Source organism: Pollachius pollachius (genome assembly GCF_949987615.1).
Source record: "Pollachius pollachius genome assembly, chromosome: 1".
In the NCBI taxonomy this organism is placed as follows: Eukaryota; Metazoa; Chordata; class Actinopteri; order Gadiformes; family Gadidae; genus Pollachius; species Pollachius pollachius.
The window spans coordinates 15,947,696-15,975,268 of record NC_136934.1 but is presented as its reverse complement, the minus strand read 5'-3'; the positions used below and the strand labels follow the sequence as shown (position 1 = coordinate 15,975,268).

At 41.3% G+C, this 27,573-nt stretch overlaps 2 protein-coding genes across 3 annotated transcripts; both read right to left on the bottom strand.

The window, feature by feature from the left end:
• Positions 1 to 7,163: 7,163 nt before the first annotated feature.
• Positions 7,164 to 13,185, bottom strand: elovl7a (ELOVL fatty acid elongase 7a). The gene is made up of 8 exons (XM_079751361.1): positions 13,059 to 13,185; positions 11,984 to 12,068; positions 11,471 to 11,661; positions 10,466 to 10,540; positions 8,865 to 8,921; positions 8,677 to 8,782; positions 8,439 to 8,575; positions 7,164 to 8,344 (listed from the first exon to the last, which is right to left on the bottom strand). Exons 2-8 carry the CDS (start codon positions 12,045 to 12,047, stop codon positions 8,093 to 8,095), a joined length of 882 nt encoding a protein of 293 aa, XP_079607487.1. The 5' UTR covers positions 12,048 to 12,068; positions 13,059 to 13,185; the 3' UTR covers positions 7,164 to 8,092.
• A 432-nt stretch (positions 13,186 to 13,617) lies between these two features.
• Positions 13,618 to 27,455, bottom strand: ercc8 (excision repair cross-complementation group 8). 2 transcript variants are annotated; one of them, XM_079730945.1, is made up of 13 exons: positions 27,402 to 27,455; positions 27,152 to 27,284; positions 26,894 to 26,989; positions 26,551 to 26,652; positions 25,123 to 25,246; positions 23,746 to 23,827; positions 21,943 to 22,011; positions 20,526 to 20,592; positions 19,344 to 19,447; positions 18,013 to 18,137; positions 17,073 to 17,270; positions 15,132 to 15,215; positions 13,618 to 14,595 (listed from the first exon to the last, which is right to left on the bottom strand). In XM_079730945.1, the coding sequence occupies exons 2-13, from the start codon at positions 27,226 to 27,228 to the stop codon at positions 14,530 to 14,532; spliced, it is 1,194 nt and encodes a 397-aa protein (XP_079587071.1). In that variant the 5' UTR covers positions 27,229 to 27,284; positions 27,402 to 27,455; the 3' UTR covers positions 13,618 to 14,529. The 2 variants fall into 2 exon arrangements, with proteins under 2 accessions (XP_079587071.1, XP_079587070.1); XM_079730944.1 differs by having other exon boundaries at positions 27,152 to 27,449.
• Between the last annotated feature and the right edge of the window lie 118 nt (positions 27,456 to 27,573).

Genomic DNA, 27,573 nt, shown 5'->3' with positions numbered 1-27,573 from the left:
CAAACCCTGACAGCCAATCGTCGCACAAAGGCTGCTCCTTCTCCACTAATCAGAAGCCGCTCACGCTCAATCCTACTCCTCCCCTTCCCCCCTCCTCCCACTAAAAGTTCCCATGGTTGTAGCCCCAGCCGGAGGAGGAGAGAGGAGTAGAGGAGGGAGAGGGGAAGAGAATAGAAGAGAGGGGAAGAGAAGATTAAAGGAAGAAGAGGGCAGAGGACAGAAGGGCAGAGTAGAGAGAAAAGTGGAAGAGAAGAGGCGAGGAGGGGAGAGAAGCGGAGCAGAGAGGAGAGGAGAAGAGGTGAGGAGAGGAGAGGAAAGGGGCAGAGATTAGTTTGAGAAGAGAAGTACAAGAGTAGAAATAGTTATTGTTTTCAATGTAAGGATTGTATGCACCACCTATGGAAATCCCTATAGAGAAGCACTACAATGAGAACATTGTGCACGAATGGAAGCACACCAAATATAGTACCTCTTTATGACACACAAGATACCAAGAAGCTTTAATTAAATGTATATAAATAGTGTGCCTACAAGTAGCCTCTGAATACTAACATCCTTTGGGACGGGGATCAAATTACAGACGTCCCATTACACAGTAAAGTAAGCAATATCCTGCACAATGTCTTTTTTTAACGCTTCGGTCATTTGTTTGTGTATGCCCTTGCAGAAAACCCCAGACAAAAAGTCTGTCACATCGAGCTGTGTCTATCATAATATAACCCAGCCTATTGAGCAATACACCTGAGGAATACAATAAACCAAAATTGTTTGCCCTCCAATCATGTAACCAACAACAACAAACAATGCAGGCATTGGCAGATGACAAACAATGGACACCCATTAGTCAATCCATAACATGAAAAAAGCACGCTTGACTACACAATAAGTCAGTACATGACAAGTAGATCAATTTGTTCTGTGTCTATGACTATGAGCACGGAAAAGCATGATACAGGGTTGAACACGCTGTTGAAACAACTTATGTGACTGCAGCACTGTATTAGAGACCTCGTAACTAATCAAGGAACATCCATTATTCTGCCAAGAAAATGTCATTTTACCTGCACTGTAGTGGTCACTATAGTGACCGTAATGATACATCAACAAACACTGCCGTATTGAATGACAACACTCAAGGAGGCACAGTGGACACTAAATAAATGAGGTCAAGTGGATGTAAACCTTGATGCGAGTCATTTGAATGTAAGCAGAGAAAAACGGACACAAAATGCATTGTGTTGCACTGGCATTGAGCTGAACGTGTCAAATGAAGAACTCCCTCAACTGAAACTCCCAACATTATGGACTATGGTTAGCAATAGGAGTGAAGGTCAAAGAGATGGATCACAGTGAAATCTGGATGCTTTTGTAAAGACAATTTATACGGCAAAAGTGAGTCATAAAGAAATTAGTTTACGCTCTGGTGCAGCTAATGCAGCCGGGGTGCCTACCTGCCATCCCTCCTTGCCATGTCTGGAGTTTGTTACCCTTGTGGGTGGCTTCCATCCAGAGAAATAAGGACACCTGGTCTGTCTATTTATATCACCAACTCGAATGACAACGTGCATGTCCTAAAAAATCATGACCGCTCTCTCGCAATGTTCACATTAAAGTATTAATAGTAGCTGCGGAAATTGCTGATGGGAGAATGAAGCAAGCTCATAACTTTTGTAAAATGTCTGTGCAAATTTAAGGAAGCTTCTCATCTCTCCAATATACTTGGAGAGAAAAAATTGAAATATTTGTCCCATTCTATCCTATCCTATGTCCTATTGCTCTGAGGAGAAGAGACCCTGTTCTGAATAAAAGCACGCCTCTTTCAAACACTGCCCCAGGAAGATGGGTAGTGGCAGCAGCCGTTGTGTTTCTCCCAGTGGATTAATAGTGTGGGTCTTTGGATGTGACGGCCCCTGCTTGTCCGTTCCACAAATGTACATCAAATCGCATGTGACAGGGTGAAGCGACCTTAAAAAGAAAAAACACAAGGCATCGTATTATTTACATAACACCTCTATGTGTTTTTCTATATGGTGTGTGTTATTGTTTAAAGAGCAGCGAGCGTTGCTAACCATGCTGGAGCTTACACGGTCAGTGGGACCAACGGCCAGAGGACACTGAGTGCACAGCCTCAGATGAAGGATTAAGATCACACATCACAACATAATAGTGTTGGATATGGAAGGAGGAAGAAGGAAGGAAGACGATCAGTGAGAGACACACAAGGTGGCGCAGGAAGAAGAAGGCACACAGAGATGTTGCCAGGCTGGCAGAGTGCTACTGTACTGTACATCAACCCCAAGGCTTGTCAAAACTCACAGAGTGGAAGAAGATGTTAATGTAAATGCTATGCTAAAGTGTGTGTGTGTGTGTGTGTGTGTGTGTGTGTGTGTGTGTGTGTGTGTGTGTGTACATGACACTCATATACTATGACATCCAATCCCATCGCCGTGGAAATAATTTTCTGTTTCCTAGCCGCGAAACCTCGCAAAGACTCAAGAGTTCGGAATGACAATGTTTCTGTGTGTGAGGTTGAGGGCCCATCTGAAGCTGCTTGTAAAATAGCAATTCTGCGCTGTCCAGAATGGCTATTTTACAGGACATTTGTCTGTGGTTGTCAGCACCTTCCACGCAGGAACAAGCTGCCATGTCTACTTAGGATCTAACTAGACATGGAAGCTTGTTCCTTCGCGGAAGGTGCTGACAGCCACAGACCCTTGAGGGAGACCATTTTTCCTTTTGTTTAAGAAAAATAATAGAGTGAGAAAGTGATCCATGCTACAAGGTTTAAATATATGACATAACGCATTTGGCCAGGGACTGGTTGCTGGACCCAGGGAGGAACATGTATTTGTTTTATGCGGTGTCGCTGTGAGTGGGAAATATAATAGACTGAGAAAGGAGGGGAGCCAGAGCAACCAATAGCAATGGGAGGCTATATTAGGTCAAACATAATACATGATGGAAATCATATGAGAATACGTTCAAACAATTGAACAAACCCACGTACACGCATACACAAAAGTATACATTATAAAGTCACAGCAAATACATTGTCATTAATACAGTACACAAGGTCCTGTCTAAAATTATTAAAATGTATGCTTTCTTTAAACTCTGAAATTAAACGTCACCTATATCACATATCTAAATGTAAGTGGATCAAAGTAGATCAAAGCACACACTACAAAAGGCCGAAACAAGTCCATGCATCGAACTTGCTTTGCAATGAACTTTCATTACTGGGATTTCTCCTCCAAGGTGCACTTTATACTCAGACAGAAGCGCTCATCCTGTCAACTGTTTACCGTTTTTGTCCAGCCGACAGGAGTTGGGGAACGATAGTCTCAAGACTCCAGTCACGCAGTGACTTAATGAGTGACAGATAAATGACCCCCCTGACGAGTGTAGGAAAGTACGGCTCCACCAGCTTACCCATGACCACTGTGGAGGCGGCCTCAAAGGGCTGGCAGCATCGTGCACTTCAACCGCCAAATTACAGTCTCTCTCTCTCTACCAGGGTGTAATTACCTTCTAGCACTATCCATCTCATCTGTACCCCCCCCCCCCCCCAGATGAGATGGGAACCCCTCGTGAGCCACCACTTCTTTCTATAGCTCCTTCCTAGCTCTTCTTCTGTGATGTTTTTTTCCTATCTCTTCTTCTGTGACGTTTTTTTGTTTCTAGCTCTTCTCCACTAATGTTTTTGTTCCCATTTTTCCTCTTCAGTGATGTTTTGTTCATAGCTTTTCTTTTCCTAGTGTTCCTGTTCTATTCTTGTCATGTTTCTGTTCCTAGCTATTCTTGTCATGTTTCTGTTCCTAGATGTTCTTCCCGGATGTTTTTGTTCCCGGCTCCTTGTCTTCTGTGATGTTTTTATTCCAAGCTCTTCTGTAAGATGTTAGTTCCTATCCACTTTTTCTTCTACTAAATAGTAGACATACAAATCATGACTAAAGAAAACTAAGTATTGAAACAATGGACCATTATTGAGGGGAGACCTTGTCTACTGACTGGGTTGACTCTGTGGAAATATTAGTTTTAGGCTGTTTCCTGCAATTATCTGACCATTTATTTTTTGTTTTAATATTACTTTTGTATCCTGGTTGACATTAAAAGGCAAACAGATAAGAGATCTTTTTTATCTGTACCATATGAAGTCAGATATATCAGAAATGATTCAGGCATTAAGCATGTTTGACGTGCTGTTTATATGCGTAGCATATACAATTGTGGTTTAAAATATCATATATTGGGAAATCATACTTTGACTCCAATCAGGCACAACGGAAATAAATAAAGTTGGAGCAAATATTTATTTTAACAAATTACTGAATACAATTTTCTGGACTTTAGAGATATTGCCTAAAATCATTGTGACCCAGCATAGGCCTACTGCTCATTTTGGAAATGGTAAAAGGGCAGAGGGCACTTCGACATCATGTTGGATTATTGTTTTATCATTAGTTTGCCACACTCCGATATGAGTAATTAACTAATGCTAACTTACTAATGGATTAGAACTCTTAAAACTCTTACAACTCTTCCCAAGAACTTGATTGTAAGGTTGTTTGAAACAATCCCTAATTTCACAAATGGTTTTGTGACCTTTGTATTCCTCCTCTCATTTCAAGTTGTTCAGCTTCAAGTGCTCATGCCTTTCGCAGGTGCGAGCGAGAGATAAATCGCATGCACAATTGACTACCATGTCACCTACCGGGCTCCGTATTTTGGTGTATTACGAAGAGAAGGCTACACAAGTCAGTAGGCCTTAAAGGGGGCGATGTGCAGCTTCTTCGACTTTTCCCTTTGCTTTATATGATGTACGTACATGTTTTACGTCTGCTAAGCTAGACAAATCTAAGTCCGAGCCAGGGGATTCACGCCAACTGTGAACCCCTCTCAACCCCTCGCCAGACTGTGCAGTAAGCAGTGCTGAAGTGCAGAAGTGACGCCTCCCCGCTACCAGCAATGTTTACAACTTCTCAGGGGTGAGAATTTGCCAACGCACGCGCAAAGTGTCTGACCAATTGCAACAGAGTGGGCTTCTCGGGAGGGGGTCCTTAATGCAACATGATACAAATAAGACCGTTTTTGAAAGATGCTGAAATTGGTTTACCAGAAATGAACAGTGGGAGACCAATAAGGGGTATTTCTAAACATACAGGCATGTACCTATTCTTTTTTTTTGGTACATTTATTTATAATGGATTTTGTTAATTAAACTAACAGAGAATACAAAACAGCACAATACAATAAACCACATATAATGAAAAAAATGAAGTGAGACTTGCAATAAGACATAGTAGGTATAGCATCTAGTGGATTGCCATCACAAAACCCACACAGTCTGCTACAATCATAAAGATTACATTATCTATACTTCAATTAAAAAAACTCAGTCCTATTTCTCATCCATCCAACCATCTACATCCGTATTGTTATTATCAAGAAAATTATAGAAAATGTTCCATAGTTTCCAAAACTTGTCTAGTTTGTTCTTTGTTGTGTAGCTTATCTTCTCTAAAGCTAAATAAAAGCTCATTCCCCTCAACCATTGGGCTGAGAAACAAGGTGTGTCTGACTTCCAAGAGCAAGTAATACATCGTTTGGCTTCTAAAAAAACAATATTCAGTAAAGACTTTACTTTTTGGCTAGCCAGGACGAAAATGAAAGTATCTGTGGACATTCCCAGATACAATGAAATAAGATACCTTATTTCATTGTACATTTGAGGCAAGTATCAGGTGTATTAGGATTAAGGCGATGCAATTTAGCTGGAGTTATATATAATCGAGTGAGCCATTTATACTGCAGTAGTTTTGAGTTTGTATTGATGGATTGGGTCTGAGCAAGGAGACATGCATCTGACCATTCCTCCTCTGTTAAATACTCCTGCTAGTCTGTTTTCCACACTTGTAGTAAGCGTTCATACGACTCTTTAGACTTACAAACATCTTGTACAACGAAATCTGACCCCTGGAGTGTACAAATTTCAGAGTGTAGTCTTCCAGAGATGATCGGGGAGGAAGTTTCATACTATTGCTCTGTTTGGAGAGGATGAAGCTCCTTGGATACAAATATTAAAAAAATATTTTGAAGGAATCCATGTAACTCTATCCTAGTAGTATCCCCAAATACAATTATTAACCCTAAAAAAAAAGCATGATATGGGATCTTTAAAATACTTCCAATCAACAGGTCAGTGTGCTCCGCTGTTTTGGTTCAATAGTGAAATATAATGTGCCATGCCAACTGTGGGACCCTACAGGCTTCAACTACAACTGGACTTAATCTCAAAAGGTATAGTTTGAGGAAGGGAGGAATCATTTGTTTCAACTATGGATATATTTTTTTATATGCATTTAACCTATAATTAGCCTTCCATGGAAAAACAAGTTATGATACTCGTTACAAAAGCAAGCAAAAGCTAAGTACATTTACCTTCAACCGTAAGGCCAGTGACAAACCTTGCAACACCAACCACATTTTGGTCAACTGGTAGCACATGGTAGCATTTTTAACAAACGTATAAACATATGTTTATGTATATGCAATTTCAAAGTACTTTCCGTATAATCTCACCGTTTGTCGCCGGTCTGTAATCTTGAAGACTGCCGCCCTGCAAAACCTTTGAATAATGGCAGGGGAGAAGGCAACTTCAGTAAATTCACTGGACGTTCTGGCACAAAATGCAATTCAGATTCCCTTTCATAAAGAACTAGCTGAAATGCATTACACTCTGAATTCTTTTGTTTTAGCAGCACTTGCTCCCGTTGCATCAGTGAGGCCCGAGTTGGGCAAGCCCAATAGCACTGAAAGCCTACAAAATAATAAACCGTGTATTGGTTGGTTTCCACTGCCCGGAGGTTGAAGCCGATTTTGTGTGCAAATCAAATGTGACGGCCGTCACCTCCATCCAACTACAGGAGTATTTTTTTGTAGCAGATAGGTTTAACTGTAGTTTCCAAACAGTTGCAGCACAACAAGTTACCATACACCTGGACTCAGATCCTAACGCTCTTGTTACAACAGTGCAAACCATGCAGCTACATAGTGTGCTTCTTAGAACTCCCACCTGCTTCCAATTTAGTAAAGTACCGTATGCTGACTAAACAGTAATGAACACTCGACTTCAAAGTCCAAATAAAAAAAATAAGGCTATCTCAAAGTATAAAGACAATTTAATATTTATATAAATACACAAAACTATACATTACGTTTTTCATGTTGCATTCATGTCACATCTTCTTTTTAGAGGGACAGTCATAACATAACCTCTGGCGTGAAGGAGGGCTCAAAAAGAACAGAATATATTTAGACAAAATGCAGTGGTGTGGCAAACAATACAAACAAAAGCATAGCCTGGACCACAGCTAAACAAAGTGGTTTAAAGGACACGGTACCAAGCAGCCAAAAGAGTAGTTGCAGAATGAGCAGGGTGGTAGTGCTCAGCACGCTTTCATTAATTCCAGGATAAAAAAAACAAAACAAAAAAATGTTTAAAAAAAATAAATCGATTCAATGTCATTGCCAGGGTCGGTTCCCCTCCCCCGCCATCATAGTTGCCAGACATAATTTAACAATTTTCGGATAAATAACATAACCCATACAGAAAATACATAGTAAAAAAGAGTTTGTAATCAGCTTGGGCTTGAATTCTTGGCTACACAGTAAAATAAGGCAGAAACCAACACCAACTGTTAGCTTCCTCCTCTGTTTCATGGAACACTCATAAATTAATCTTTCAAATTCATTCATTCATGTCCCAAAGTTCAGATGGAGAATAAGTCTATGCCTAGGCAAAGAGTCTCAACACCAGTGACAGAAACATTATAAAAAGGTGCTTTTGTGACGGGCAGAGTGAACAAAGTATTACAATTGTGAAAAGTGGAAATGCATAGATAGCCCACTATTCTTAAAACTCTCATGCAGATATTTGTCTTTAACTACATTAGGGAACCAAATTTAAAATAGAGCCGTCATGACCGATTGCATAAAATAAAAAAATATAAAGACACAATGTGAATGTCTTTGATTGCATTACAGCACCTCACAGTGGTCTACTGATGCAACTGATACTGATTTTCTGACATCACTCTTCCTTCTCGTTGTGGTTGGCGTTGCCGTTCATGACGCCATTGGAGTGGTGAGCCCAGGTCTGGTTCTGCATTGACTTGGGGAGCCTCTTGCCCTTGGTGTAGGCATGGTACCAGAAGTTCAGGAAGAGCAGCAGGAAGATGAGTCCGTAGAGGCCAATGATGTAGATGAAGACCGGGAACTGGTAGGGGCAGTCCTCCAGAAAGAAATACTGGCAGATGTGTGTGGTCACCATCACAAACTGTATCTGAAGAGGGGGGGGGGGAGGGAGACGAGCATGAGCATGTCACTTCTAAGACCCATCACAGACAGCTGAACCACCATGCTCCACCATAGCATACCAGCTGGATGGACGTCAGGTATTTCTTCCACCACAGGTACTTCTGGAAGCTAGGGCCCAAGGCGGTCAGGCCGTAGTAAGTGTACATGACGACGTGCACTATGCTGTTGAGCAGCGCGTGGAACGTTCCCAGACCACCTAATGGGACACAAGTTAAAAGGGGGTCAAAGGACGGCCATTTTTTGGTACTCAATTTGCGAAAAGGCTGAACAAAAATGTTATGGTGTCAAAATTTGTACCTCCAGCAAAGCGCACGCCAAACCACCATGTGAAGGGCATGATTGAGTGGTGGTAGACGTGGAGGAAGGTGACCTGGCTGTTCCTCTTCCTCAGCACGAAAAAGACCTAACGAAGGATAAAAACATTTGTGAGTTTTGTGGTCAAGTGAGAGGGTAATTACCATTCAATATTTGAACCGTCTACTTACTGTGTCCAACATCTCTATGAACTTCGAGAAATAGTAGATCCAGCACGTTGCCACCATCTAGAGGAGACGGGTGGTAAAGACAATTTTAGACCACAAATGTCATGCAGGTAGATCAGCCTTTGGAGCAAGGGCGTAGGAACTGGGGGGAACGGAGGGGACGTGTCCCCTCCAATATTGGAGACAGGCGCATTTGTCCCACCAAAAGATTATACCAGGGGAGAAAAATATTTTATTTTGAAAGCGCAACACAGCGTCTTGTCACCGCTTCTTATTCTAAAAAACTGGATGATTGAGCGTTCAATTAAAGAATTGATTTGATATTTATCAGTTCATTACTGCCATTCAAAATGTGTTTTCCTTTACATTTACAAATATATCTTTTTAGTAGAATAAAATATATTTGTGAATTTTTTCAGTGTAGTTAATTTATGACATAATTCTGTTCAAACCATTAACGGATCTGTCAGGTTTCCGATATGTGTCCCCCCCAATGTTAAACTCATTCCTACGCCCCTGCTTTGGAGCATAAAGGGGTGATATTATGCAACCAGGGGTGAGTGTGCTTAGCAATCACAAGCCGTTTGAAAATCTGCCCTTCCCTGTGCCTTAGTGACATCATAAGTTGGAGTCACCGCCTAGATGTATGCTGGATAGATCAGTCTACCAGCCTACACTAGCCGCATTTCCATGGACACTTCTGATCTGATTTCTAATCGGAATAGATCTATTCCCATCATGCAATCCAAATGTACTGTATAAATGGCATTTACAAAAAATGGTAAGCGCTACGTTCGTATGTCTCTCGCGCAAAACCATTAGGTTGGTCTGGACTTATGTTATATGTAAGGCATTAATGCTGTACAGAACGCCGGTCATTATCGGGAAAGTAAGCCCCGACAGGGAGAACTGGACCCCGAAGCGGAGGTGTCTCGCTTCGCCCTGAAGGGTATATTTTCGATAATGACCGGCGACGTTCTATACATAATCTCGCTTATTACAAGGCCCCTTGCCAAAACGAAACAATATCGTCACACGGTGTGTCTTTTTACAATTACCATTCGTAGTGTTGATCAGCAGAGAAATAGTCTGCCAAAGACGCTGATGTCGCTTAGCAACTGGACACGCTGGGGTTGATAAATTACTGGAATATTTGAGTGATATGAAAGACGTTAATCAGGCAAATAATCCACTTCCCTTGACAGCGATCAAGTTCGGTGTGCATAAAGGTACCGACGGACCAATGCGAACTACTGCAGCTGCCGACGCCATCGATCTAACTTAAAAAGTAGCCCCACCCACCCCAAACCAATTGGAATAAGTGTATACATGTAGATTATAGCGGACTACACCACCTCTTTGATTCCGCATGGAATTGTATTCTGATCAGAGAATTGTATTCCGATTGAGTTCTTCCACTTCTAATCGGATCAGAAGTGTCCATGTAAACACGGCTACTGTGGATAGTAGTAAATGTTGCTTATCTATCCATACATCTAGTTGAACACTCCCACTTGTGATGTCACATAGGCACAATGGGCAACACACCTGGTGGCATAATATCAGCCCTCTAAAGGTTTTCATAGTAGAACAGCAATTCTTACCCTTTTACCCTTGGGCGAGTAATCCACCAAGTCACAGCGAAACGTGTAGCCTGTTCCCCAGCCAGCCATCCAAAACTGAAAGACAAAAAAATAATAATAATAATAAAAACTCTGGGCAAAACTATCCAAAACATTTACACAGCTTTTTTTTTTTGCCTTTATTTTTTTTTTTAAACTTGAAGCCCCCCTTTAAACAATTCTCCCTGATGGATCTCAGACCTAGGTCTGAGAGTCATAAAAGTAGTTGACAGTAGGATGGCCAAACTTGCCAGTCAGGTTTATGCTCAGGGAAAGAAAGCAGGAAAGAATGCAGCCGAACAAGTATCTCTGACTCAAGACTGCACAATGTCAATACTGAAACTTTTAACAATTAAAAGGCTGATTCAATAGAAACTCAACTTTTCGAAAAATGAAAAGATGAAAACTCAACATTAACTTAAATTTATAATAAGAGAAGCTTCCGTCCCTACTGGCCTACATGGCAATCAAAGTGCTGTGCAGAAGGCGCAAGGGTCCTGGCATGATGCCACACCATGCTTTGTTGCGCAGTTTCGGAAATCAGGGGCCATAATAAATTAAGATCCTGAATGGATGGTGGCAATTGCAGGACAATAGGACAGTGTCTTGCACAACCGCATTTCACAAGGCTGATGTATGTAGAAAGTATGATGACTATGAAGTTCACCTTAAAACAAAAAAAATAAAACGTGTCTTGACACTGATCAGGAGAAGGAAATATGCAAACTGTTATTAAGCAGTTTGGAATGACCACACCCTTATCACAATGTTTGCATTTCAGTCATAGTCTCACCTTACTACCAAGCAGTTACGGCTGAACTTTGCATCAATTGTGCTGTGTGGGCATTTCAACTGAGCCCATTTGGTCACATATTTAACCTTGTTCAGGCTCAGGGAAAAATAACAATTGTATCTATAAACTAGTTCAGCAGCTGTGCCATGCCCCCCAACTTGCCATCAAAACCATCAAAAAAAGTGAGGCCTTACCTCATAGCACATGTATAGCGAGAGGGCGACCACCCCAAAGTTGTAAACTATAAGAACCCCTTTGAGGTCAAAAGCCTTCCGGTTCGCCATTAGCCGCGGACCCCACGAGGTGACGAAGAAGATGTATGCAGCGATGATGATGGTTTGCGGGAGAGGAGAAGACATAAGCAACCAGTTGCCTGTACGTGGGTCTGCAACAGAAGAATGGCAAAAATGTCTAAATAGAATTTCCTGTTGGAAATATTTCAACTTTTTTATTTATTGATTTATATATTACGCACAATAGAAACATTCTCAAGTAGTCAACCAAAACAGAGCCCCTTTGAAACGCACGTGTGTAATTGAGTTGTATTGCATACTTTTAATCAACTTACAAATGAAAAGGAATTAAATGAAATGGGATGGCTGTGTTTTGTCAGCTGAAAGTCATTTAATGTCATGCTATAAACGGCTTAAAATCAATAACCTGCAGAAATACACATCAAATGTCGAAGACCATCTGCATCCACCCACCTGCATTTTGGATAAACCGGTCATACAGAAGAGCCATGGATGATTTTACATTTACAAACTCCATCTCGAGACTCAAACCAAGTATCTGCAAAACAAAGAGTTTACAGTCAGAATCATTCACCTTAACGAGAAAATGGAAATGCTCATTTTAATATTTTGGGAACTATGAAAACAAGTTTGCAGTGTTAAGGTTCACAATCAAAACATTAACTTCCATAATATGCACCTGGTCGTTCTCATTAGAATTAGGGAAATTGTAAAGTCCAACATGAGTCGATTTCATAGTTTGCATTGGTAAATCATTTCCTTATCGAGCCTCTATGAAACCAAGTCAACCAACATCAACATAACTTTAAATAAACAAACGTCTGTTTGACATGTTCTTCTTGGGGGAAAAAAAATGTCAAAATAAACTGCAAGCATTCCACGAGAGAACTGAATGCAGATCTGTCTGAGCATTGTGTGTGTCACGCAGAGGCGATGAGCCCTCATCTGGTCTAGGAGCACATAACTCATCAACTCGGCATGTAGCCTTTACTATAGAATAGATTATGAACATTTACATCCAAGGGGATTGGCCACGCCCGTATAACGTTTAGTGAACCGTTTATTTTCAACAATCAGGAAACCGGACACATTGGGCTCCATGAAAGTTTTCCCAAGGGTGTGTACCTCTGTCGCAACGGTAACTCTACAGAAAGGCGGCCAGGGTTTGGCACGCTACGTCACTGCATCTATTGAACGTAGTCATTCATTCTACTTAAAGGAAGTAGCCTGAAGTGTTGAAGGCACACCCATGAGCAAGCATCCGAAGCATGGCAGGTTCAAGGAATACAGATAAGCAGATGGCTACAACGATGCTTATAGAAACTTTCCAGAGAGCCGGAGGTGGGCAATAATATAACCGTGAAACCGCGCGTAAAGTTTGTGTTTACGCAAAAGGAAAATCCACGTGGGCAATTAAAAAGTTATCCTAGAAGCGGACAACCCAATAAGGGGCTCCTGTGGAAACTTATCAGTAAGTCGATAGTTTCCCAAAAAGTCCTTTCTAAACTGAATATAAAATAATACTTACACAACTTGATTGACGCGTGCGGACGACGCAGATATTTATATTTCCAAGAATACGTTTTTTTTGTTTCTTTAACCAAACCTACCGTTACAACGACAACGGCAGGACCAGGGACACAGGTGTGTCAACATCGAGTAATCACCAGCATCGTTCTCGCTCCCATCTTATAGGGTGGATCAAATGGGCGGCGCTCTCATATTAATGAATGAGGCCGCACCTTTGTAGTCAGCCAATGGCGACGGATCGTATCACATTACAAGCTGTGTTTTGATCGAGTAACAGGTAGGCAGGCCTATTTTATGGTGGATGTAGTTTTTTATTGATAGTTTTTCGTTTTATTTGTTTGGTGTTGAATGTGGCATGGATGTTTTTTTTTTTAAATAATTTATTTCTGTAAAATATAATTTTAATGGCTATATAATTGACCAACCAAAAACTAATTTGCTTTACTGTATTGTAAAATAGGCATGGTGTAGGTAAATATAGTGAGATCATGAAATTGAAATTTTTATTTCATATCGCACCTGTTGTTTAAGCAGACCAATCAGGGTAAAAGGCCTAATCCAGTGCTAATAATTCAGTCTAATAAAATGAATCGTTACCATAGTAAACTATAAATAATAATATTAGAATATGGTACCAAATACATTCTGTTAAGATTACGTGGACGTTTGTGTTTGTTCAGGCAGGGTGTGCAAGGTAGTTTCAGTATCAAACCTTCCGGCTGGTTTTAACCAGGGGATTACAAGGAATATTTTAAACAACCAACAAATGCAATTGGGGCCTTAAACGACAGAGGCAGTGCAGATTGTACAGATGTTGGAGTGTTACACCCATGCAAGGCTGCCATTATTCGATTGCTTTTCAACATCCACACCTGCATTCAAAAACATTCATATGACCTGTAGTCCTTGTGAGCAGAATCACAACAGAGTTCCAAAGAATTTATGTGCACACATAAAAAAAAATCAATTTGGTAAAAACATTTTATAGAAAACAATTAATCAAATCACCAAAAATTATGAAACCCACATACATTAATAATTTCAGCGAAGGAGCACCTAACAATGTAACTGAAGATGCAAAGGTAGGATAAATATAATATGCACTCCTTAGTGGAGCGAAGTATCACATAAGCCATTGCTACCTGCATAGCGAAACGGGCCACTCTGGAAGCTATGCAGGGCTGGTCGTAGTCCATCCTCGGATGGGAGGCGGTTGGTGCTGGTGGAGCTGTTGGAGGGACAGAAGGGAGTGCTCATCCCTCTTACGTCACATCCCCAATGCCCCAGCACAGAGAAGAGCACTCTGCCCCGTCAATTATTATTATCACATGAATATCACAAAGGTAGAAATCAGGCATTGTCAATCCTTCTTTATTTTCCCGTCCTGTGCGTTGTTTCCGATGGGGCCCCCCGTCCCCCAGAACAGCACACCATCGGGCACTTAGTCCTCTGGGTCCACCCTGTGTGTCTCAGTCTTCCTCACTGCTCCAGGCATCTTCAAAGGCAGGGTTCACCGCAACAGGCCCAACACCGTCCTGCAACCCACAGGAGACAAAGGGCTCACTAGCCTTTAACCTTTGACCTTCACCACCCTACGTCGCACAAACTCCCAACGCTGGAAACGCTGAACTCAATTCGGTGAATAGGAAGTCATTGATCACAGTCATTATTAGTGGCTGTCATCTCAGTGCTATCAGTGGAATTTGGCCCAGTCTGGTTCTGCCTGGGAGTCGGCGTGTTTATGGGGGTTTTTTTTGGCAAAAAGGTGAACCTCATGCGGGAGTTTTCACTACAGAATTAACGCTACAAATCTGTTCGTAATACAAGTCAGACATCGATTTATACACAATACAAATCTCCACAATAAAGATGAATAAAACCGAGGTCATTAACTCGCCCCCGCCAAAAAAAAACACCACGGTTTCTAAACCTGCATTTCAAGTGGAACGCAACATATGCTCGGGATTCCATGTATGCATTCTCTCTCGCTGCTCCCCCCCCCCCCCCTCCCTGCCAGTGGAGCAGGGTGGGGTTTCAAAACAAGAGGGAGCTGACGAAGAGGAGGGCCTACCTCTTTTTCCTCCTCCACATCTGGGGCTCTGAGGGCGGGGACCCAGGCCAGGATGTTACAGTCTTTACCTCCCGTGTAGAGCTCCTGTGACAACACGACACAGAGGGGTGTAGAATACATGCATTGTGCTGTTAGTGTTGCATCACAAGCCAGGGGACACCGGTTGCCCGGCAGTCTGTTGCGGGCCAACAAGCGGGGGGGGGGGGGGGGGGGGGGGGGGGGGGGGGGGGGGGGGGGAGGGGTAGAGAGAGAGAAAGATCTCAGCCTGGAGGAACCTGTTGCAAAACGACATCATCATTGTCCTTTGTATGAGGGTGCGTCTAAAGGCTTTTATAGATGTTGTTTACCTATTTCTGGTTTCTTATTGCAGGTACACTGATGTTTGATTCATAATTAATACCTTGTTTCCCATATTGATGATTTATTATAGATACAATCATTGTTTCCTCTGCTGATGATTAATCATAAATAGTATCCATGTTTCCTTTTCTCAGTTATATCTGACCTATCATTCAGGTTAAAATTTAAGGTTAAAGCGTAAAGCAAAGACCTGCAGTTAAAGACTTTAAGTGTTTGGTCGCTTTGCTCATTGTTGAACATTGTCCTTTTTCAGGCGTAAATCAGCCATGATTTTAGTTCCGCTTACACTCTCGCAATTTAGGCAGTTCTGTGTGAACACAGAACTGAAACTTGCAGATTTGTTTGTTTGTGGGCCCTATTGGAGCAACCTAGCCAGGGCAATTCATATGCGCTTACTTGGGTTGGACAAAACAATGATACAGCTATGGGAGTTGCTAAACATTGGCTTGGAATACAATGGATGTCAATGGCTAGTTAATGTGCCCAAATTCGAAGTGAGTGTACAACACAATAGGGGCTGAGTTGAAAGAAAAACCTGGCAGAACAACATGTTCAACAATTAAACTGGGGTCTAAGCAAACCTAACCTGCAGGGAAGGTAGATTAAGATTAGGTTTAGTTGTATTATAAGGTGGACTTGTAAAAGATGTGTACGACGGAAGCACATTATACTCAGCACTCCTTAAAGTCTGTCGATAATACTATTTTAACGTTAAGGAAATCAGTTGAGGACTGACGGATGCTTCATTCAGGATAATGAGGAACTGTGGACTTCTAAATTACGAATCCCATAAATACACAATATATCATGTCAATGTGTTTCCATCTATGAAAAACATTGTTTTGTAAATGTGTTGCTATTTATAAAAGGCATTATGATAGGAAATCGATACCAGCTTATAATCCATTAATAACTATACTTTAAAACAAGAGCAGGGTGTAAACACATCATCTCTGCATGCCTGTTGGGACAAACTTGTCTGACTGGAGTGAAGGGAGGAAGGAGGGGGACAGAAGACGACGACTGGGAGGGGGTGACGAACGGGTGGTTGACGTGTTACAGAAATGACAGACAGAACACCTAAAACAACAAGAAGAAAAGTACCCGGGCCAGAAGGTGGAAGCCATACGAAGGGAGAAAGAGAGAAACAACACATCTGACGGAGGGACACACGACATGCGGCGCTATGGGTGAAAGTGCTCAACGATTTAAGGAAATAATCAAATTATTTGCGATTATTTCGACCAACATTGCGATTGCGATTTAGAATGCGATTTCTCTTGGTAAAGTTCCTTCTGTTCTGTATTTTTCACTGAACAAGCAATAAATCATTCTATAGTATGACCAACACAACATTGGAAACAGTCAACATATAAAGTGCTCTTTCCTTTTGGCCTATGTGTTGCGATGGATTGATGCAGGAATTGACATTATAACATCTTTATTCAACTATTGAATCATAAAAGAAAAATAAATACAAATCGCAGCCTTTGCGATTTGCAAATCGTTGTATCACACAGCGGTGTCGGTTTGAATTGGATCAATGGTTCGGCCCTAACAGGCGGGGTGGGTTCTGCCGACCTGGTAGTCCGGGTGGAAGTCACAGCAGTCCACGTTGTTGTAGTGGCCCCTCAGCGTGGCCACCAGCTCGCCGCTGTGCAGGCCGTACACGGCCACCGAGCTGCCGCACGGGACCAACACGCAGTCCAGGCTGCAGCCGCTCGACACCGTGAACTTTAACCCCTTGCGGCTCTCGTTGCTCACCTTCCCATAATTCACCTGGCGACACACACACAACACAGGCGGAAATGTATGTCGTTAGGGGAAAACTGATGAGTCAGACCGGCCTTATCCGGTATACAGTTTATGTTTATTCAAATGGGGAGGATTATTTGAAAGTGGTGTACATTTTGTCATATTTTGTTTTGGAATCATAATGACATGAAACAAAGTGGAAAAAAAAGCGCACCATGATGGAATTAATCACACTATGAATCAATGTTGGTGAGTCAAAGTACAGAGGGAGTGGTGAATCACCTTATATTTCAAGTGCAAACATGGGAAGCTAAGGAGTACATAAGTCACCTATTGTATTAAGGAAAACGATTCTATAAGGAATGTTTCATTATTGTTTCCATGGCTTTGAGAGGCCTTTGTTTGGATCTGCTTTGAGTGAATAATAAATAATGAATGAATGAATGAAAAAAGTACAATTTATGTTACGGCCAACAGTCACGGTGAACACAGTTACATTTAGGGCATTTAGCAGACACCTTTATCCAAAGCGACTCACAATAAGTACATTTGTCTGAAGAAAGTAAATGAGTAGGACATTAAATAAAAAGCTCTGAACTTGATGATCGTGATTGTCAAGAAAGAAGGGTAGAACCTTGATATCAAACACCAAGCGAGCTGCAATCTACCCTTTAACTTTAATTTAGGTGCTGGGCATCATGCTCAAACACATTGGTGTTTGAAGCGACAACCCTTTTGCCCCCCACACTCCACAGTGAAAACTTACCAACGTGTTCTCTCCGTTGCTACTGTTCCACAGACGCATGCGGTCATCCGTTCCCATGGTGATGAGATAGAGCCCATCCCCGCTGAAGCACAATCCATTCACTCTGCCATTATGGGCTGTGTTGACTGGTATGAGGAAAAGGGAAATCACTGGGGACAGGTGGAACATGAATGGAATCCCTGATGGTGGGACAGTTATAGCTGGGTAGTGACTGCCGTGCAATGTTTTTCCCAAGAGCATATGTATATGTAAAGACATTTTAATGAAAACATCTTTGATATAGATAGATATGAAGGTGATATAGATATTATATATATATAAATATAGATCTCCAAGATCTCACTCTCAGTGTGAAACATCTTGCTTTTAGGTCACACATCACAATCCTCCCACTGTTGTGGGAGTGTAACTTAACATATCACACACCTAGATAAGCTATCATTCACTGGTTTAGCTCTGAGCTAATTTTTTCTACTCCTTAGTTCAATAAACATGTTCTGAATGCTCAACCTTTCCTCCAGAGCTTTACACCTCAGAGTACAAAAGATTGTGTTTGTACTAAATCACCCAATCTAACCTGTCACACGTGAAGATATCCAGTATCAAGTAAACCAAGACCATTATCCAAGACCATTAGGCTACTGAACTCTAGTAAGGCTCAAGCCAATAGACTTGAGTCCCTCTGTGTCTATTGCACTGCATTAAAACCCAAATAAGGTGTACGAGACAGAGAGAGCTAGGAGAAAGGGAGGGAGAGAGAAACTAAGAGAGAGCAAGGAAGGGGGAGAGGGATGGAGTGAGAGAGAGGGAGGGAGAGAGGGAGAGACAGATAGCCAGAGAGTTAGAGACAGGCAGGCCGAGTGGGACAGACGGAGACAGAGACAGATAGCTGGATAGTTAAAGAAAGGCAGGCCGAGTGGGACGGACAGTGAGAGGGAGAGACAGATAGCCGGAAAGTGGAGAGAGGAAAGCAGAGTGAGACAGACAGTGAGAGGGAGAGACCGATAGCCAGAAATTGGAGAGAGGCAGGCCGAGTGGGACAGACAGTGAGAGGGAGAGACAGATATCCGCAGAAATTGGAGAGAGGCAGGCCGAGTAGGACAGACAGTGAGAGGGAGAGACAGATATCCGCATAAATTGGAGAGGCAGGCCGAGTGGGACAGACAGTGAGAGGGAGAGACAGATAGCCGAAAAGTGGAGAGAGGAAGGCAGAGTGAGACAGACAGAGACAGAGAGACAGATAGCCGGATAGTAAGAGACAGGCAGGCCGAGTGAGACAGACAGAGAGAAAGAGCTCGTTTGCTTAAAACAACAAAGTGAGGGACCAGTACCTGCCTCGGCGGCAGCTTTCGACTTGTCTCCGTTGTGTTGGTCCAGGGTAAACAGACTCCCGGAGGCCCGTCGTACATCCCATATTCTCACCGTGCTATCTGCACTGAGAGGTTGTGCATGGGGAGAGTTCATGAGATGGAGTAAAGGTGTGAAACGATGATTAGCATTGTACATATATTCTTTGAGTCCTTCAATCAGAATCATATCAAGAAAAAAACATTTACCATATGGGCTTGAAAAAAACAATAGAAATAAAATCTCCCATAGCGACGAGCTTCCCCCGTCAGGTTTTTTCTTACAAAATAGCGTTATTAATTGAAACGCAGATATGACACATCCCATTACTATCATAATCTTCCCAAAAGCCCAACATTACTCAAACATTAACTTTGAATATATGCTCATGGATTAACATCCAACCATTTTAAACCAAGCGATGAGTTCAACTTCGCTATGGATAGCGATCACAAATGTTTGTTTTAGAAGTGGGTCACAGCTGGCCCTTCAAAAAGTCTCTCTACCAGAACATCACAAGATACTCTTAAAGGTGACATTTTATACCACCAGCTGTGAGTGTGATAAGCCGTTATAAGCCATTTTGAAAATCTGCCTCTTCTGACATCACAAGTGGGAATGTCCACCTAGATGTATGCTGGATAGATCAGTCTACCAGCCTACCCAATGGACTGTAGCAAACGTTGCTCATCTGTCCGTCATAGATCTAGGTGGACACACCTACTTGTGCTGTCAGAAGAGGCAGACATTCAAAACGGCTTGTAATGGCTAGTGAGACTCACACCTGGTGGTATAATATGTCACCTTTAATAAAGGGACATTTCATTGTTTTTTTTGTTTTTTAATCACTTATGTTCCTGAGAGACGCTAGCAGCAAGTCCCACTGGTTTAATTAGGGTTTCTGAGGCATTATGAGAACCAGTGGGTTCACCATCTCTACTGCTGTGCAACTACAGTATCAACGTATCCGACTCCCGTCTGGTCATTTCCAGCAAGGCCGGCACATACAAGTGCTGAGAAATAATAACAACAACAACAACAACAACAACAACTGCAGAACAGTAGTAAACTCCCACCTCTGGAACAAACTACATCTTTGACAAAGGGCTGTGTAGTTTTACGTTCAACAACATTTCAATATTTCTAGTTATTTTTTGTGTGTTTACCTGGCGGAGGCCAGTATGTGCTCGTTCCTGGGAGACCATCGCACAGACAGGATCTCGGCCCGATGGCCTGTAAGCAGAGGAGGGTGACCCATATGCTGAACATGTGCTGCACGCCTTCAGGAGAAAGACAGGGAGACAAAGCCACCCCGGCCCTGCCCCAACCCTCGGGGGTGCTTACCCTCCCGTGCTACATAAAAAGACGCAAGCTCCAATCCGCAGGAGATAAAAAAAGACACGGGATAAAATGCCCTTGAAGGGGTGTAACCACGGAAGCGACGGCGAAGTCTGAGGTGCGCAGAACCGCCATCCAAACCCAGCCTCGCCAGATAGAAGTGCTTCTCTTAAAGCGAAGGAGATCAGTCATAAGATAGCACTAATGGGAAATATAACATGATTATCTTATATTTTATGCATACTTTAATATATTGTATGGCCTATCAAATATTAAGTAGGCCTATAAGATTATTTAAACATACAAATAATAATAATATTTTTAATATTTGTTCTTCCGTATAATTATAATAGGCCCACCAGTGTTGACTCGTCCCTCAAACAAATATGTTTGTCAAATGTTTTATATATATATATATACATATTTGTTTTTATTCATTCGCTCATATAATAGTGCAGGACATTTTGTGGGTCCCTGTCTCTCAATGAGCAATTGAGATTAAGAAGATTGAAAAGGGGAATATTGAACGTCGAGCTGAATTCATGTGTTTTATGTCTGTCTGAAACAAGCCAAATATATTTAATGTCTCTGAAATTAATAAATCAAATTTGACGATATGCCATAAAACAATAGAAAATACAATAAGTGTGTGTCTTGTTGGTTTGGATAAACGCCACCATGAGTAAATAGTGGAATTCTCAAATGCTTCATTTATTATTTAAGGTTAATGTCATTGTTGCCATTATTATTATATCCTACCTTGGCTCCTACGTAACAATTTAGGCCTTTCCTTGTGTAACGAAAAACAGTACAGTCTACTGTCTACTAAACCTGGCATGCCGAAGAGAAAACATCAGATGACTTAAAGTTCTGATCGTAGGCGGCCTACGTGACATGATAAATACAAAGACACATCTTCCAAATACAAGACACAGCCTGAGATTTAATTAATGTCTGTCAGTCGAATGCCTAAGTTAGCCCTTCATTTTCTATAAACATACAAAAAATAAGCAAGCAATCTAGGAAATGTTTCAGCAAACCAATTGCAAGTATAAGAAGATTAATAAAAAGATTAAAGCTGCTTGAGCCGCAAAAAGGTATTCCCACCATGCAGCGCCAACTCTGTCGTGTGTGTACAATCGACGCACTGGTGTCTGTCTGTCTGTCTGTCTGTCTGTCTGTCTGTCTGTCTGTCTGTCTTTCTGTTTTTCTGTCTGTCTGTCTGTCTGTGATGTAACAACTCACCCTGTAGCACATGAATGCGGGAGCCTGACTTGAGGTCACACAACTGAAGTTTAGGGTTCTTGGTGCCAACTGTGAACAAAACATAACAGTAGAAGCAGAAGAACAAATTCCTGCTTCAGATGCTTGCTTGTCAAAACACATAATGCATCGCAAATTAAGTTGGAGTACATCAAATCTGAATTGAAAACATGGAAAATCACTAAAATCTTTTAGTGATGGGTCGATGTAGGGGGGTTGAGACAGGGTAGCAAAATAGATAACATCGGAAACAAAGACAAAAGCAGGGGCCAAACATGGCAAATATGAAAGCAAAGGATGCCACTGAAATCGATTCCAACAATTGCATTGTGTACAGTTGAATGCAGTCTGGTATTCGGAGTCGATGTGTTTGTGAGGAAATGATCACACATTAACACATACATGGCATGGGCACTCCCACCGAGAGGAAAAACTGGACTCCCTGGTTTTCGTACACAAGGTGATACTATAAACTGATGCACATCGTGAGCTCACACACCCGGCATTCACAAGTGGGCGGAGGGAAGACCGCAGCGGACATATTATACATGGGCAACAAAGGATGGGAATACTGATGGGGAGGTTATCTGAATCCCAAATCAGGCGAGGAAGGAAAATCCTCAGGGGTAATGTTTGGGAAGACTACCAAGGCAAGGCAAGGAGTGGTTTAACCTGTTAGGCGGCGAGGAATCAGTGCATGTCCTCAAACACCTTGGGTGCAGGAAAACATTGAGAAACAAATACAGGGAGATTTTATGATCAGCTTCTAAGCAACAAATACGCTAAAAGATGACTTGGGGCTGTGTAAGTGTATGTGTGTGTGTGTGTGTGTGTGTGTGTGTGTGTGTGTGTGTGTGTGTGTGTGTGCGCGCGCGCAGGTTTACACCCGGATGTTTGTGAAATGAGAATGTATGCGCAACCAACCCGTTGGTCCTGTTCAGTGACAAAGCAACAAGATTCCCTAAACCAATCTCCACCAGTTGTTATGAAGGTTAGGTTCAAAGTTTCGTTTGGAAACGGGAATGGCCTTTTTACAACATACTTATTGAGCCTGGTATTATGTCCAGGGGCTATTTGGTGGTGCTTTGGGGCCTTGACATCATACAGAGGTTGCAAAAGTACACACTAACGATTATCAAATTTAAGGTTCCTCCAATACAAAGTAATCATACGAGGAAGATAAATGAAGCCACATTGGATTCACAAGATAAGCGTGGTATCTCAACTGAGTTTGAACTCACAACAAATATATAAACACACATACACACCCACAAAAACACACGCGCACACACACACACACACACAAAAACTCACACACACACACTCACACACACACGTGGTACATATGTACCGTATTTCCCGCACTATAACGCGCACCGGATTATAAAGCGCACCTTCAATGAATGACCTATTTTAGAACTTTTTTCATAAATAGGGCGCACCGGATTACAAGGCGCATAGCATAGAAGATACTGTGAGTGTGATACTGTGAGATACTGGGACTGTGAGTAAGCGCAGTAAAATGCTGTGTGCACTGACTACGATAGCCGTAATGCTGCAAGCGGTGTGGCTTTATCGTAGTCGTAGTGAAACATTTTATTATTATTATTAAATTGTTTTTATTGGTTTTTCATGCTGAAACATTTTGACAGAGCGCCGTTTACAACCAGTATGGATCAACCAACTAACCAATTGATCCATATATAAGGATTATAAAGCGCACTGTCGTTTTTTGAGAAAATTACCGGCTTTTAAGTGCGCCTCATAGTGCGGAAAATACGGTACCTGCAACAAGGCTATGTTTCCGGGCGATGGGGGACATGTGGTGGCAGTAGACATTTCCGTCGAACATGAAGCGCTCAGCCGGCTGGAGAAGTCGATACAGGAAAGAAAGAAGGAAAAATCAACAATAGTCGAACATCCTTACTTTTTAAATATCCATTCTGTCTGAAGAATGTCAACACAAACTGAATAGCGTCAAATTATCTCTTTAATTGAAGTGGAAATATTAAATAAACAGAAAAGCTTCATGTATGGTAAATGTCTAAAACAGATTAAATCAACCTAACCAGATCTGTTTATTGTATGCACACGTCCTTAAAACAAATGATAGAGAAATTGGTTAATAAAGCCTAGGAGATCACTAAGGCCTTGACACTCAAGACAGTTTCACGATAACTGTTGTAGAGGGCCGTCCATTTGCAGACACCTTATTTCAATAGATTAGGAGTCTGAGTAGGTAGAAAAGAGGATGTAGTGGGACTGTGCATGTCAAAATGGTTGAGAGAAAAACTGGACTTTTAAATAGTCTTTTGCCAAGAGATCTATGCCAAGAGATGAACTATGTAGCGTGTCTCATGGAATGGAGGAGGGCAAAGCTAGAGAGGATCATCATAATGTTTATAGGCTCAAACAATGGGTTTTACATTCACATTTACATTTAGGGCATTTAGCAGACGCTTTTATCCAAAGCGACTTACAATAAGTGCATTTGTTACAATAAGTACATTTGTCATAAGAAGTGAAACAATATATCGCTGTCGGTACAGTAAAGATGTTCATAGAACCAAGTGCAAGTATTACAATCGCTAGGCTAACCCATTCCCTGTGTAAAGCAATGATAGCAGCTACTGTAGATGCTATGTTTAATCTAGTTGGGGTGGTATAGTTGGGAAGAACAGCCAGTTACAATGCAAATTCTTCAGCAAGCAGCCTATCTGAGGCCTCGCTGCCAGCAAAGGACCAAGATAAACAAGAAAGAGGGCCAACAGCTATGGATAAGGATCACTTTGTAAATAAATACAATTATACTGGAGACACATTCACATGCTATTAAAGATAAAGAGCATGGGAAAAGGTTGTGCAGGAGAACTCAACAATAGTTAATATTTTTGCCGGAATATCCAGTATTCAATTTAAATGGAATTCATTAATAGTAGGGTATGTGAAAATAAATAAACCCTACTATACAAAAAAAACATAATAAATAGTCAAATAACAAACAGCAAAATGTTTTGTAACTAACTACAAAATGTCAGGTTTTTTTTTAAGCTTTGGGAATTCCCTTCCCAAAATTCTTATTTTATAATTTTCCTTCCTTTTATTCCTCCAATTCAAAGGACAAAGTCAAAAGGTAAAAATACCGGTCTCTCCTTATCTTACCTTAAGTGTTTCACTATCCCACACCTTCATCGTCTTGTCAAATGAACTGGAGATAAACATCCCAGTGTCACATGGATACCACTGCACCGTCTCCACGCTGAACTTGTGTGCAAACCTACTAGATCTGGAAACACAATTGACTGAATTATGACCAGCATCTACAGTCACAACTGTCTGCTGCTTAGGAGTTTTGCAAATAAAAAGGGCTAAACCATTTGGTTCACATTTACAAATAATGCAAAAAAACATTCACATATACAACACAACGAACTCACTCCAATAGACCTTTTTACAGTTTACAAACAACAGTGAGATTTGTTTGCTGCCTACGCAATGAGGCAACAACAGTGTGAAATAGTGCAAAGGCACCAGCCACCAAAGATAGGGAATTCTACCTAAACAGATTGACTTTGAAAAGTGCGTAGGTAGAACTGAACCACTGATCCAATACTTAGTGATCAGATACATAGACACATTTGCTGTAGAAACCTAGTTTATGAATACCAGATACCCATTATGAGTGGTCATATAATCTCATGACTATAAAGGGTTGATATATATGTTGTGAGGACGCATCACATCTTCTGAGAGCAGCTCATCTCGACGGCTCAACTATCATTTGAGAGAGAAGGTGTGGATGGATTCTTTTGGGAAAACTAAATAAATGCCAATAACATTTAATTATATCCTGTTAGCACAGAAGACAGTCTAAGGAAAGGAACCATGCTTTTGAATTCATGATTCATCACTGGACTCAGAAGGCAAGTCACTCGATGCTTACGACAAGGCAATCTGTGAGTGCCCGGCCTGCGGCATAGGCGGTATAGGCGAATGTTAGGGGTGTGTTTAAAATGTGTATATATATATATAAATTAAATGTTTTACGTCACGTTTTTCTTTAATACTTTTTTTATTTAGCAGGTTGTTTTTGTTTCTAGAATAAAGAAAATCTCAACAGCTATGCAGTTTCTGTGTAAGTATGAACCCAGTGATTGACGGTGAAATTGGCTGCAACATTGGTGTAGGTGTGTGTTGTGTTTTCCTTTACATAAATAAAAGACATTTAAACCATACATTTATGCAGAAAAGGCACAAATTGGTGCATAAAACTTCACGATGCAGAATCACGCTCAAAATTCCCAAGGTCATGGGGTCATGGTAAGGTGAAGCTTACAACACTCTAAATTAAATTAATTAAGTATTTTAATCGTCTCAATGAATGGGACACAACACCACTTCTGTTGCCCAAATGTGGACTTATGACGTGGAATTTAAAAAGGGTAGATGAATATCGTTACATTTCATTTAAAAACTTCAGTGATTTGTAAACCTAATTAATTTGTATCATTATTATACATAGATACATACACAGACTATGTCATATGCTACAACGCATTGCCCTCTAGTGGCAACAAACACATTTCGCACCTTCCCACAGTGCCAACGGCTTTACATGTGTACTGGAGTTTCCCGCTGTAGTTCTCGAGGTCATAGATCACGATGACCCCGTCTGCTCCTCCAGACAGCATACTATACAGAGAGAAGGGGAGCCGCAAGTTTATGATCACAACAGGGAATGTCATCGTTTTGCCTTTGAAATGAAGCTGAGGAATTTGTTTATCACATTTAACCAAGGACGACATTTACTCAGCAGTAATATACGTCTGAGAGAAATTGAAGAAAGGATCAGTGATAGTAATTTAATCCCACAGAAGTTTGATTCAGAAATAAATGGGGCATAAATAGGGGACGTGTATTCATTGATACTTACTATCTACCCTCTACAGCCTCTATGTCCAGGCAGTTGACTCCGTTGCCGTGGATTCTTTCCACATCTCTGCCATGATTCAGTTCCAGACTGAGTAGTCTGTAAATAGATTAAGGTGAAACTAGTAAACTTCGAGCAAGTATGCATACCGTCCAGATATGCATTATTCAAATTACACAGAAGAGTCATTGCGGCAATTTTGAATGACATGTCTTAAACCTTTTTATATGATTGTATTGTTGATATCTGAATACCAATTACCTTCGTGTGGACTCTGCACGTCGAAGACGAAGTGGATCGTCGATTCCGACCTTTCTTCCACTAATAAACCCTAACATTTCAGAACCAAACTATTGTTGATGTCTCAGCTAACGTGATTTAGCCATCTTCTACGCTAAAATAAAAATATACGGTTTATTATTTTTTTTCCAATAATGTTGTATATTATATATGTCTTTCTCAAGCATTCTAACATGTCCCTTGCATTGATTATTTTCTATTAATACCTTACTTTTGATTCATAATCCATTTTAGTTTAGCATACATTTCTCAGTCCAGTTGCAATATCCTGCCATGTTGTTACGTATGGCCTCAAGTGTACAAAAAAAGCTCCCATTGGCTAATCCAGTATTTCCGTCCAATCACAGAGCGTTATATTATTTAGTGTTTCGGCTGTAGAGAAT